The sequence below is a fragment of the Acomys russatus genome, chromosome 5 (assembly GCF_903995435.1).
Source record: "Acomys russatus chromosome 5, mAcoRus1.1, whole genome shotgun sequence".
NCBI lineage: Eukaryota > Metazoa > Chordata > Mammalia > Rodentia > Muridae > Acomys > Acomys russatus.
The window spans coordinates 3,801,788-3,815,062 of NC_067141.1; the positions used below are offsets into that span (position 1 = coordinate 3,801,788).

At 45.1% G+C, this 13,275-nt stretch overlaps 1 protein-coding gene across 1 annotated transcript in view; it reads left to right on the plus strand.

The window, feature by feature from the left end:
• Nucleotides 1-13,275, plus strand: part of Slc5a11 (solute carrier family 5 member 11) — a 40,053-nt gene that overhangs the window by 13,891 nt on the left and 12,887 nt on the right. Inside the window, exons 6-8 of the mRNA XM_051145191.1 lie at nt 959-1,064; nt 6,185-6,265; nt 11,686-11,891. Of these exons, the coding sequence (XP_051001148.1) occupies nt 959-1,064; nt 6,185-6,265; nt 11,686-11,891 (393 nt within the window). The remainder of the gene's footprint in view (nt 1-958; nt 1,065-6,184; nt 6,266-11,685; nt 11,892-13,275) is intronic.

Here is a 13,275-nt window from a genome sequence, read left to right on the forward strand (position 1 = left end):
ATCTCCAGGAAAGTGGGGAATACCAGATGCACTGTAGCCTCCAGGCATGGGCTGCTTAACAGGATTAGCTCAAGATGTCACCTCTGGGGGTGGCAATGCTCTTGTCCCACATGGAGCAGGGGCAGAAGAAATTCCACTTAGTACAGATAGCAGCAACTGACTGCGCCCTAGCTGCAGACTCAAGATGCTCTTGCTAGGATGCCTACTTATAGTCTTGTATGGGGTGACTGTCATCTTAGGAGGGATCCACAAGTTGAAAAAAAGGGGTGCTGCCATTCCAGATGGCTGGAATAACACAAGCTAAAGGTGGAAAAATGCATGAAAACAAGAAATATTGAGAGATGGAATGTTTCTGAAAGCCCAGAGCCCCCAGGAATATAGGGTGAATAAAGAAAATGAGGTTAACAGCTTGCCAACTTCAAAGGGTCTGGTGTACAGCTCTCACTTACCCAGCCCTATGGTGGACAGTGTGAGAGGCACACAAGGGCTTTGATGGGGAGAAGAAAGATATCCTCTTGGGCGGGACACAAAGGGCACAGGGTAGAAGAGGGCAGGCAGGAAAACCCACAGCAAAAGTGGGAAGACCATGAGGTTGTTGCCAGAGTGCAGGTCTCAAACTTGGCTGACCAGAGGGCTTCATTTTGAGGCTCTCAACTTAGGATGAGATGGATGAGAAAAATAAATGTGCGTAGATCTTCTGTATTTGTCAGGGTCTGGGAGATGCCCATCATCCATTCACTCCATCCTCCTCAATGTACTCATCCATGCCACCTACTCTCCATCCATCCATCCATCCATCCATCCATCCATCCATTCAGTCTCTCCTCCACCCTTTCCCTGGCCCATCCATCCATCCACACACCCTCCCTTCATCCATCTACACACTCCTTCTCCATTCACCCACCCACTCCCTTGTCCATCCAGCCACCCATTCACTCATTGTCTTTTCATCCTACAGGTGGACATGTACGCAGGTGCCATCTTCATCCAGCAATCCTTGCACCTGGATCTGTACCTGGCCATAGTGGGGCTGCTGGCAGTCACAGCTCTGTACACCGTTGCAGGTATCATGTGGCATGGGTGATGCTCAGAGAGCATCCTGACACACCTTCTGGCATTCCAGTGTGCTAATGCCATTTGCTCACTAAATCTCACTCCACTATCCTGAACAGTCACATGTGAAAAACCATTATCCGAAAAAAGAGGGTTACTTAATAAGAAAAGGGATTATTTAAATGCAGCATAAATGAGCCACATAAGGTGGTTCACCCCCATCATCCCAACACAAAGGAGGCCGAGGCAGGAGGATTCTGGGTTTGAGGGCAGCCTGGGCTATGTAGTTGAGACCCTGCTTCAACAAACAAATCTCCCCACGGCTACGCAATGTTTTCCCTTTAATGTATTCCAGAAGGACTAGCTGAGAAACTTCTAAGGGCCAAGCATGTGAGTCCACATGTATGAGATGAAGCATGTGAGCCCACATGTATGAGATGAAGCATGTGAGTCCACATGTATGAGATGAAGCATGTGAGCCCACATGTATGAGATGAAGCATGTGAGTCCACATGTATGATATGAAGCATGTGAGTCCACATGTATGAGATGAAGCATGTGAGCCCACATGTATGAGATGAAGCATGTGAGTCCACATGTATGAGATGAAGCATGTGAGCCCACATGTATGAGATGAAGCATGTGAGTCCACATGTATGAGATGAAGCATGTGAGTCCACATGTATGAGATGAAGCATGTGAGTCCACATGTATGAGATGAAGCATGTGAGCCCACATGTATGAGATGAAGCATGTGAGTCCACATGTATGATATAAAGCACGTGAGCCCACATGTATGAGATGAAGCATGTGAGTCCACATGTATGAGATGAAGCATGTGAGTCTACATGTATGATATAAAGCATGTGAGCCCACATGTATGAGATGAAGCATGTGAGTCCACATGTATGAGATGAAGCATGTGAGCCCACATGTATGAGATGAAGCATGTGAGTCCACATGTATGAGATGAAGCATGTGAGTCCACATGTATGAGATGAAGCATGTGAGTCCACATGTATGAGATGAAGCATGTGAGTCCACATGTATGAGATGAAGCATGTGAGCCCACATGTATGAGATGAAGCATGTGAGTCCACATGTATGATATAAAGCATGTGAGCCCACATGTATGAGATGAAGCATGTGAGTCCACATGTATGAGATGAAGCATGTGAGTCTACATGTATGATATAAAGCATGTGAGCCCACATGTATGAGATGAAGCATGTGAGTCCACATGTATGAGATGAAGCATGTGAGCCCACATGTATGAGATGAAGCATGTGAGTCCACATGTATGAGATGAAGCATGTGAGTCTACATGTATGATATAAAGCATGTGAGCCCACATGTATGAGATGAAGCATGTGAGTCCACATGTATGAGATGAAGCATGTGAGCCCACATGTATGAGATGAAGCATGTGAGTCCACATGTATGAGATGAAGCATGTGAGTCTACATGTATGATATAAAGCATGTGAGCCCACATGTATGAGATGAAGCATGTGAGTCCACATGTATGAGATGAAGCATGTGAGTCCACATGTATGAGATGAAGCATGTGAGCCCACATGTATGAGATGAAGCATGTGAGTCTACATGTATGATATAAAGCATGTGAGCCCACATGTATGAGATGAAGCATGTGAGCCCACATGTATGAGATGAAGCATGTGAGCCCACATGTATGAGATGAAGCATGTGAGTCCACATGTATGAGATGAAGCATGTGAGCCCACATGTATGAGATGAGGCTGGGTGATTAAAAGCTGATTTTGGAACCTAGGTTTAGGCAGCTTTATCTTTTTTTTTTTTTTTTCTTTTTAGTTTTTTTTTTTCTTTTTTTTATTTTATGTGCATTGGTGTTTTGCCTGAATGGATGTCTATGAGAGGGTGTCAGATCTTGGAGTTACAGACAATTGTGAGCTGCCATGTGGGTTCTGGGAATTGAACCTGGGTCCTGTGGAAGAACAGTCAGTGCTCTTGACTACTGAGCCATCTCTCCAGCCCCTCTTTTTTTTTTTCCTTAGATTTATAAAAGTTCCTATAACACAGTAGGCTTTCGAGTAGCTGTTTTTGAATAGTTTCCTGTTTATCTGGCTTTGTCCGTCTCTGCTTCCTCTTGGTAGAATTCCATCCACAAATGTATGTGTACACACATATATTCATGTGTGTCGATTACCTTCTATGTGCCATGCAACATAAAAAAACAGATATGGACATAAACCAGTGAAACAAAGTCTCTAATGTAAGGCTGAGTGCGTTGTCTCCTGCCTATAATCCTAGAACCTGGAGGCCTGAGGCATAAGACTGTTGAGTTCAAGGCCAGCCTGGACTATAAAAGAGATCTTGCCTCTTAAGAACAACCCACCACCACTAAAAGAAAACCGCTGAACCAAGTTAACAACAAACCCCAAAACTTTTGCTCACCGCCCCCACTTTACATTCTAGTGGCTACAAGGAAACAAATCATGAACAAGGAAATCAATTGGCCATGTCAGAGCATATTAGTACACTTGATAAATGCTATCTATCAAGGCTGACTAAGGAGCTGGGGGCCAATAAAAGGAAGGCTTTTTTAAAAACATAAAATACATAGCCAAAGGCTATTTTTTTTTTCAGGCAAATTTAAATGACATGAGAAGTGTAGAGAATTCTAAACATAGGGGATGACAACTGCAAAAGCCTGTGGGACAAACGCACGCTTCCTCCATCCAGAGAATAGCAGTGAGATGGGGGAGGGGGTGTCAGTGGCAATGACAGCGTGCCTTGTGTCCACTGACCTCCAGGGGTGCTCTTAGAAGGGGTTCCTAAGAACATAACTGCAGCAGCTCCGATGAGCCTAGAGTTTGCTCCAAGTGTCACAGAACACCACCAGAGGGCTCTAATGAGGAAGGGGATTATCTAATCAGGAAGAGGGTTTCCCTAATGCAGGAAGACTGCTGGAAGCCATGTGCTCTGAGCAGGAGGAGAGGCGTGAGCTGGTTGCCATGGCCAGTTCATCTCTGAGTGGAGGAGTCTGTCTTCTCTGTGAGGCTGGCAGATCTATGAGGGAAAGGACACAGAGCCTGGCGCTCACCAGATACTCAGTGACCAATTAAACAAAATGTTTAATTGTTCCACAGTGCTCAGTAAGTGGTCTGTACTCAGTAAGCCTTGGCGTAGAAATAAGATGGGTTCAGTGGGTACCAAACTGTGGTATGGTCATGAGATGTGCTCAGTGGGTACCAAACTGTGGTATGGACATAATAGATGGACTCAGTGGGTACCAAACTGTGAGCTCTTGTGACTTCTGGGTCACTCAAGAGAACACCAGAGAACTAGGGTGGGATTGTAAGCCAGGTCTCCCATCACTTGAAAGAAGGCTCCATTACTGTCGACCAGGAAGGGGACATTAAGGAAACCACACCCGTTTACATGTTTTTCTTTTTTTGTTTTGTTATGTTTTTGTTTTTGAGACAGGGTTTCTCTGTGTAGCCTTAGCTGTCCTAGACTCACTTTGTAGACCAGGCTGGCCTCGAACTCACAGAGATCCGCCTACCTCTGCCTCCCGAGTGCTAGGATTAAAGGCATATGCCACCACGCCTGGCCCACATGTTTTTCTTAATTGCATAGTAATTGCAACATGTTTGTATCAAGTAACAGGTCAACGTTCCTCTCCCCTCACTGAGGGAGACACCTCACTGAGGGAGACACCTCACTGAGGGAGACACCTCACTGAGGGGCCTAGGACCATTATGCTGTCTGCACATTGATGGATTTGCAAACACCACGAGATTTTTATTTATTTATTTATTTATTTATTTTTGGATAGGGCAAATTCAGTGGGAATCCTCTTAGGCCACTGTGATGATGTGATGGTGTTAAGAGCCTAGGCGGTGTCTGAGTACACAGAACTCACATTCTTTATCCAACCTTAAAAATAAAGGTGCTGGGCCAGAGAGATGGCTCAGGGTGCAAAGGTGCTTGCTACCAAACCTGCCAGAGCTAGTCCAATGCCTGGAACACACATGGAAGAAGAAAGCTAAGCCCCTCAAGCCATCTTCTGACCTCCGCACATACATGGTGGCACGTGGGTGCAAGTGCACACAAGCAGATGTAACAAGACATTTTAAGATAAACTACAATTCTTGAAAATAACTTTCAGAAATGATGAAGGTGTTCATGAAGGAGAAACTGGGAAAAGGGAGAAGGCAACAGGGCACATGTGACATGAAAGAAGACATGAGCTGTGGCTAAAAGGGGGCCAGGGACATGGGGAAGAAGGAGAGGAGAATCAAGAACTAATTTTGTTTGGATATTCTATAATGAAACTTAATATTTGGTATGCTAGCATAAACTTTTTTTTTTTAACAAGAAAGGGAAACACTCAGAGTTAGGCCTGTAGCCCAAGTACCACTTCCTGTATGAGTGAGGAACTGCTGTGTAACAAGCAACCCACATGCCATGTAACAAGGCATCTGTACAGGGATGGGCTTAATTCCCATAACTTAATGGGTTGCTTATGTGATGGTGTCACCTGGCTTTGTGAAGCTATCCTTCAGTGGCAGCTGGGACAGCTGGCTAAAACAGATGGCCTCCCTCCTGTGGTCAGCTTGGGCTGTGGGGAGCAGCTTCTCCTCCACTGAAGACTGAACCCGAGGCTCAGCAAATGCTCTGCCCCGGAGCTCCTTCCAGCCACCTTGTTTTGAGACATGGTCTTATGTTCCCTTGACTGGTCATGAGCAAAAACAGTTCTCCGGCCTCTGCTTTCCTCATTCTAGGACTCTACGTGTATAGTACCACAGCTCCTGAGGCTTCCTAAAGCATGCTGTTCTCAGGGCAACAAAGTCCCAGGGCTCCTAGAGGGAAGGTGTGGAGCTGCACGCAAGCATGCCAACCTTGTTCCTTTGATCAGAGCAAGCCACAGGGCCGGCCCAATGTCTCCATCAGCTCTCTGTGAAGGCGCAGCAAAGCAATGCAGTAAAATGCTCATGGCACACAGGGACCAGCTGAGTCAACCATCTGGGCAGCTCCTCAGACTTCAGAAAGCTGTGGGCTCTCCACCTTCTTAGGCTCCCTCCAACCCCAAGTAATCCTCCTGTGGGAGTACCTGACAGTGACCCTACCTGTGCTCCTCCCTACAGGAGGCCTGGCTGCTGTTATCTACACGGATGCTCTGCAGACTGGGATCATGCTCGTAGGGGCGTTCACCCTGATGGGCTACAGTAAGTGGGGAGCTCTGCTTCCATCATTGTAATAATCAGGCATCAGGGAGCGTACTGAGATACTACCTGGTCCCTTCCTAGTCCTGTGTGTGAGAGATAGAGAGGGGAGTAGGGAAGAGGGCAGTCATTTGTATGTGCACGTACAATATCAGGTTTCTTCTTCAGTGATTCTCCTCCACTCTGATGTTTTGAGACAAAGTCACTGACTTGCCTACACAGGCTGGAATCCCTCATCTCCCCCGCCCCCCAAGTTCTGGGGTTATAGAGCTATGCAGCCTTCTTTCTTTTTTAAGATTTTATTTATTTGTTATGTTTACAGTGTTTTGCCTGTGTATATACCCACACGCCAGAAGAGGGCACCAGATCTCATTCTAGGTGAGCCACCATGTGGTTGCTGAGAATTGAACTCAGGACCTGCAATGCTCTTAACCCCTGAGCCATCTCTCCAGCCCACGATGCAGCCTCCACATGGGTTCTAAAGATCTGAATTTAAGTCCCCATGCTTGCTCAGCAAGCCATACCCCCAGCCCTGGGATTCACCATTTTTTATTGTTTAATCTTTTAAATTAAAATTTAATTACATCACTTCTCCTTTCCCTTTCCTCCTTCCAACCCTTCCTATATGCTCTCCTCACTCCCTCTCAGATTGATGGTCCCTTTTTGCTTTGAGCATTATTATTACATATATATATAAGCATATAAATACAACCCACTAAGTTTGCTTGTGTGTATGATTTCAGAGCTGACCACATTGTATTGGCTAGCCAATGAAGTTACTATTTTTCAAAATGAGAAATTGATATTTTTTTCTGATACTGGTATGGATAAATGATTACATAAATAAGTGAAAAGGAGGAAGATGTCAAACTTCGACAGTGAAGTTTTTGACTTTTTAACAGAAGACCATAACATCAGGGCGATGCTTTCATATCCTCTTCACCCAGTGTCACTGTATTACACGACATGTTAAAGTATGTGACATTTAGATGCACATCCATGTGAAGCTCGGGAAAGTGACAGGGATGTGTGTGTGTGTGTGTGTGTGTGTGTGTGTGTGTGTGTGTTGCATGCACGTATGTATGCACATTTGCTTGTATGTGGGCACACACGTGGGGGGTGTGTACTTGTAGACCTTGGGCATTTTGTGTCTTCATCTCTCCACATGAACTTACCAACTCTACTAGGGCTAGTTTGCTATGGAGATTCAGTCGCCGGCATTACGCCCAGCTAGTTCATCCATGGTTTCCAGGCATCCATGCTCTGGTCCCTCATACTTGCGTGACAAGTGCCTTAGCTCCTGAGTCTTCTCCCTAACCTGTTAGTCTTTTAGATTTCAAAACTCAAGGCGTTAACTGCCAAAGAATATGGCTAATATAATAAGATGGCAGCCAGGTGTGGTGATGCATACATGGAGTGCAGGCATTTGGGAAACTGAAGATGGCTTGAGCCCAGGAGTTCAAGGTTAGTCAGGACAGCATAAAGAGACATAAACTAACCAAAACAAACCACTAAGACTCATATCTAGGCAAGTGGCTTCAGACTTCAAACCTAAACAACCTTGCCACTGGCAGTGAACTGGTAACATTTGTGGCAAAGCCTGGGAGTGGGTGCCAAAGACACCGGAAGGATTTTGCTTTTATCATTGAACAGGACACAGTCGTGTTTTGGACCTATGTCACTTTCAAGTTTCCAAAGGAGATTTCAAAGAAATAACCATGGAATAATATATTTGTTTCAGGATTCAAACAACAAAAATCACTTGCTAGCTTTTAGCCAGGCTGTTCTGTACTCTAGTGAAGAAAAAAAAAATTCTTAATTTCTATTTCCTCTCTCTCGTAGTAAATTTTTGTATGTCTAAAAACATCCCTGTTTATTGATAACTTTTGAAAAACTGCCTTTACATATATAATAGTCTTGATTGTGCTTTGATCTCCCAGTATGATAGAGGGATCTCTACTGCCCTCTGCGCCACAGCGGGGAGGTTGTTACCCACTTTCTGTGTGTACCATGAGTCATCCCCTCCTTTGGTTGCCTTGAAGGTTTCTGCTTCTTCTTTTTTAGTATTTAACTTTTAATACCTTTTGTTTTTGTTTTTGTTTTTTATTTTTTCTCATGGTGTAGCTGAGGCTGTCCCTGAACTTTGAGCCACTGTGCCTAGTTTTTTTTTTTTAACCCTTCATTTTCAGCATTTCTAATATGAGAGATATAAATGGTGGCTGTGTTTATTCTTACTGAGACTCTGAGATTTGGGAAATTGTGACTTAATGGCACATTTTGAGAATAATAATTTCTCACCCCTCTTCTTGACTCCCCACCTCTCTTCTTCTTTATCTCAACATCCAATTGGTGTGTCTTTTATTTTATTTTATTTTGAGAGGGGGTGTGGAGGTCTCTACTGGCTGTCCTGGACCTTGCTATGTAGACCAGGCTGGCCTCCATCTCATGGAAATCCTCCTGCCTCTGCCTCTAGAGTGCTGAGGTTAAAGGCATGTGCCAGCACACCTAGCTAGTGTGTTTTACTCTTGGAACTCCAAGTGTCACCAAACCCCCTATGTCACACCATCTCAGGGCCTCTTTTCTTTTGTATTTCAGTCTGAGTTATTTCTATTCGCCTATTTTCCAGTTTACTGATGGCTTCGTTGGCTGTGTTTTCTGCTAATGGGTTGATTGAGGAGAGATTTGTTTTCTATGTTACCATCTCCACTATAACCTCTCATCTTTTCTTCTATTTTCCTCCCCTTCCTCTCTTCTTTTTCCTTCTCTTTCATTTTTCAGTTATTGGGGAGCACACCCACTTCCTTATGCTTACTAAGCACACACTCTACCACTAAAGCACATCCCATTAAGAATTTCCTTGTGTATCTATCTCTTTGATGAAATTGTCCATCTAGTCATGAATATTTTCCACATTCTCACTACAGCCTATAACCTACTAATCATAGTTATTTTTCATTTCCCATCTGACAGTTGCCACATCTGGGCCACCTATCAGTTTGCCTTTATCACTTTGTGTCATAAAGGTAGAGGTCATTTTTCTTTCTCTCTTGGGTTCTTTACCTTATAATTTTCTTCGGTGTTGGACATAATATATAAGACAGCAGAGATTGGAGTAAATTGAGTTTATGTTTAGATGTGAGCATAGCTCTTTGGCCAGGTCACTAGTAGAGGGGCCAGTCTGGTTAGGGGCTGAGGGGAGTTTAGGTTTTCTTAGTGATTGGTCTTTCACACGCTTGCACCTTCAAATGTCTTGAGCACGTGCTGTGATGAGGTCTGCTCTTTCAGAGGGCTGAAGAAATGTCTGTGTTAGCTTTCCCACGACTGTGACCGAATGCCTGACACAAACAACCTAGAGACAGGGGAGAAATCTCTCACAGCTTCAGAGATTTCAGCCTGTCATTGTGGGAAGGGCCTTGCGGAACAGACGTTTACTTCATCACAGCAGGAATCAGGCAATAACCGGAAACAGCCAGGCTGCCAGAGAGGCAGCCACTATACCTTGCTCATATGCGGAGTGTGACTTATTAGAGCTGATTCAAGAAAAAGTAGAAAACCTTAATAGTCCAGTTTCTAAAGAAGAAACCAGAACAGTTGCTACTAAGAGCTGTGTGTGCAGTACCTGCTGAGGCCAGAAGAGGGCATTGGATCCGCAGGAACTGGAGTTACAGATGGTGTGAGCCTCTCTGTGGGTGCTGGGTATTGAACCCATGTCTCTTGAGGATTAGCAACTGCTCTTAACTGCTGAGCCATCTCTCCAGATGAGGGACAGGGACAGCTCTCCTGCACTCACACCTTTGGGTAGCTCACCCGTGTCCCTGCCCTGCCACCTGCCCAGGTGAGGTATGGGGCCTACTCTCCCAAGTGCCACAGCTGGCGAGGGGCAGGGTGAGCTTGGTCCCAGGCAGCAGCCTAGAACAGGCATGTCTGCATGGCCTTTGGTGGTAACATGGGCCACAGACATCAGCATAGACCCCTGACGTGTCCCTCGGTGGTAGCACGGCTGGGACATCACCAGAGCTTCAGGTATCAGCACAGGCTACTCACATCAGGCTGTTCCTCGCCAGCCTCACATTTCCAGTTCCACCTCTCTTCAAACCATTCCGTGCCTCTTACTCTCCCGACTCTCCACCACGAACTTGCATGTCATAGTGGCCCCCACTGCAGGCAGGCCATGTGGTGGGTGGGCCTCTGGGTGTCTTCTGCCAGCCCAAGGGGCATGGCAGTGGTGGCAGGTGGGCCTCTCAACATTTCCCAGTTTTAAGGTAGGTCACAAAATGCAGCTTTATTAGCAGGACCTATAACTTTGATACCAAAAGATATCCCAAGTTTGTTTTAACTTAATTAGAGTTGTTGTTGTTTGTGTGTGTGTGCAGGCTTGCGTGCTTGTACACATGCCTATGAGTGTGCTTGCTCACAAGCACACATGTGGAGACCAGAAGTTGACGTCAGGTATCTTCCTCAACCTCTTTCTACCTTTTTTTTTTTTTTTTTTTTAAGATTTATTTATTATTATGTATACAGTGTTCTGCCTGCATGTGCACCTGTAGACCAGAAGAGGGCATCATATCACATTACAGACGGTTGTGAACCACCGAGTGGTTGCTGGGAATTGAACTCAGGACCTTTGGAAGAGCATCTCTCCCGCCCCCTCTACCTTATTTTTTGAGGCAGGGATCTCCCAGTGAACCTGAAGCTCCAGCCCTTGGTATCCACCTGTCTTCTTTTGCTACCCCAATGGCGTGGTTACAGATGTGCACCACAGTGTCCGGCTCCAATGAGGGTGCCGGGATCCCAGCTCAGGTCTTCATGTCGGTGAAGCAAGCATTTTACCCACTGAGCCGTCTCCCCCGTTCACTGCTACCTGAATACCTTTTCTATGTGTTCACAGCCCCCTAACTAAGCCATTCTAAGGTCTACCATTTTATTATTTAGCATTACAGTCCCTATTATTTTAATGGAACAGATAATTATTTGTGCCACATTTTTGTAGTTTGATGATTGCTTTCTACATTTAAAAAATGTAACCCTCCATGGTTTATATTATGCATTTAGAGATAGCAGTCAGGGCCAGTGTAATGACTTAGTGGGTAAACGCACTTGCTACCAAGCCTGATGGCCTGAGCTGGAAGTCACACAGACTCCCACAAGCTAGTCTCTGATCTAACATGACACCCATACTACGGCATGTGCACATGAATGTGTACCCGCACAGCCGGGTCTCTGTGTGAAAATAAATAAACGTAATAGAAAAATTATTCTGAAAAGCAATCTACAGTAGCTACAAAGGCAAAAGAGAAAAAGAGCAGACATTAAAAACCCTGAAGGGGACACTGTTCTTCGGTAGCTTTGCTCCAACCAGGCTATCATCTGTCTCCGTGAGCTCCGTGAGCTCCTGGCAACCTTAGGATTCATCTGCATCCTAGGTTTTGCAGCTGTTGGTGGGATGGAAGGCCTGAAGGACCAGTACTTCTCAGCCCTGGCTAGTAACCAGAGCGAGAACAGCAGCTGTGGGCTGCCCCGAGAAGACGCCTTCCACATCTTCCGAGATCCAGTGACCTCTGACCTGCCCTGGCCTGGAATCCTGTTTGGAATGTCCATCCCATCTCTCTGGTACTGGTGTACTGATCAGGTGCGGGCTGGCTGAAGCTCAGGGTGGCGACTTCGGTGGAGTGACTTTGCTGAATGCTTTCTTCTGTTTCCCCATGCCGTCCATTGCTTCCAAGCTCTCTTGCACTCTGCCAGCTGTTTCGCTTCTTACTATTACAAAAGCTGATGATGAATCCCCAAGGAGGGGAACTCAACACATGCTGCTTAATATCTGGGACGAGCTAGTCATAAACCTCATTTCACGATTTGCAATGCACATCATTTGGTCAACAAACACCATGGACATGCTTCTGGGCGCTTAGGAATCTGGATCCAATATGGAGCTGCTCTGCTACTGTCTGGGGGAGACAGACAAATAAGCATTTCCTGTGAGACATTGATGGGGGCCACTCCTTCAAAAGTACAGTGAGGCAAAAGAAGTCTGCGAGGGAGGGAAGTGCAATTTAAAATAGAGTTACAAGGAAAAGAGTGACTGAGCAGAGACATAAACAAAGCTGCCCTCTGACCTATACACACACACACACACAGACACACAGACACTGACACAGACACACAGACACACAGACACACACACAGACACACAGACACACACACACACACACACACACACACACACACACAAAAAACCAAAAACAACAAAAACACACGATTGCTACAATTTCTACCAGTTTTAGAATTTGAACATCATTTGTCCCAATCATGACCAGGGCTTTTTTGAGTTCTGACTGGATGGATCCCTTGGGTCCCAACACTTGTCCTCTGCCTCAATTTCTGTCACTGTATCAGTAGTCACGTCATTAGTAAGCAGTTTATAGTTAATAGCATCCTTGACACGGTGAAACCTCTGGCAGTGTCTGAAGGAGTTCAGTCTTCAGAGAAACAGGCCTCAAAGTAGCATCTCTTTTATCTTAAATTTGTGCACATTGCACTGAATAACAAAGTCTAATAAAACTTAGGGGAATAATCCAAACACGGATAAATCCCACCACATTCTTCTCATTAAAGGTGCTGAGGACTTGAGTTAGTAATAAAATAATTATTTTAACACAAAAGGGCATTAAAAACAAAACAAAACAATAACTAAATCAACAGACACACACAGACAAACACACACACACAGGCACAGACACATAGACATACACACAGACACACAGACAGACACATACATAGACACACAGAAACCAGACACACAGACACACACAGATACACAGACACATAGACATACACACACAAACACACAAGACACGCAGACACACATACATACACACACACACCCTTTCACGCCTGGAAAGCTGGAGACCAATTATGGCAATTATTATCTATGAGAAGTTACTACGGCTTAGACACTATCATAAGTATTACAAATCCTTCTGTTTCGTTTAATTTCAAAACTGTCCGAGCATTAG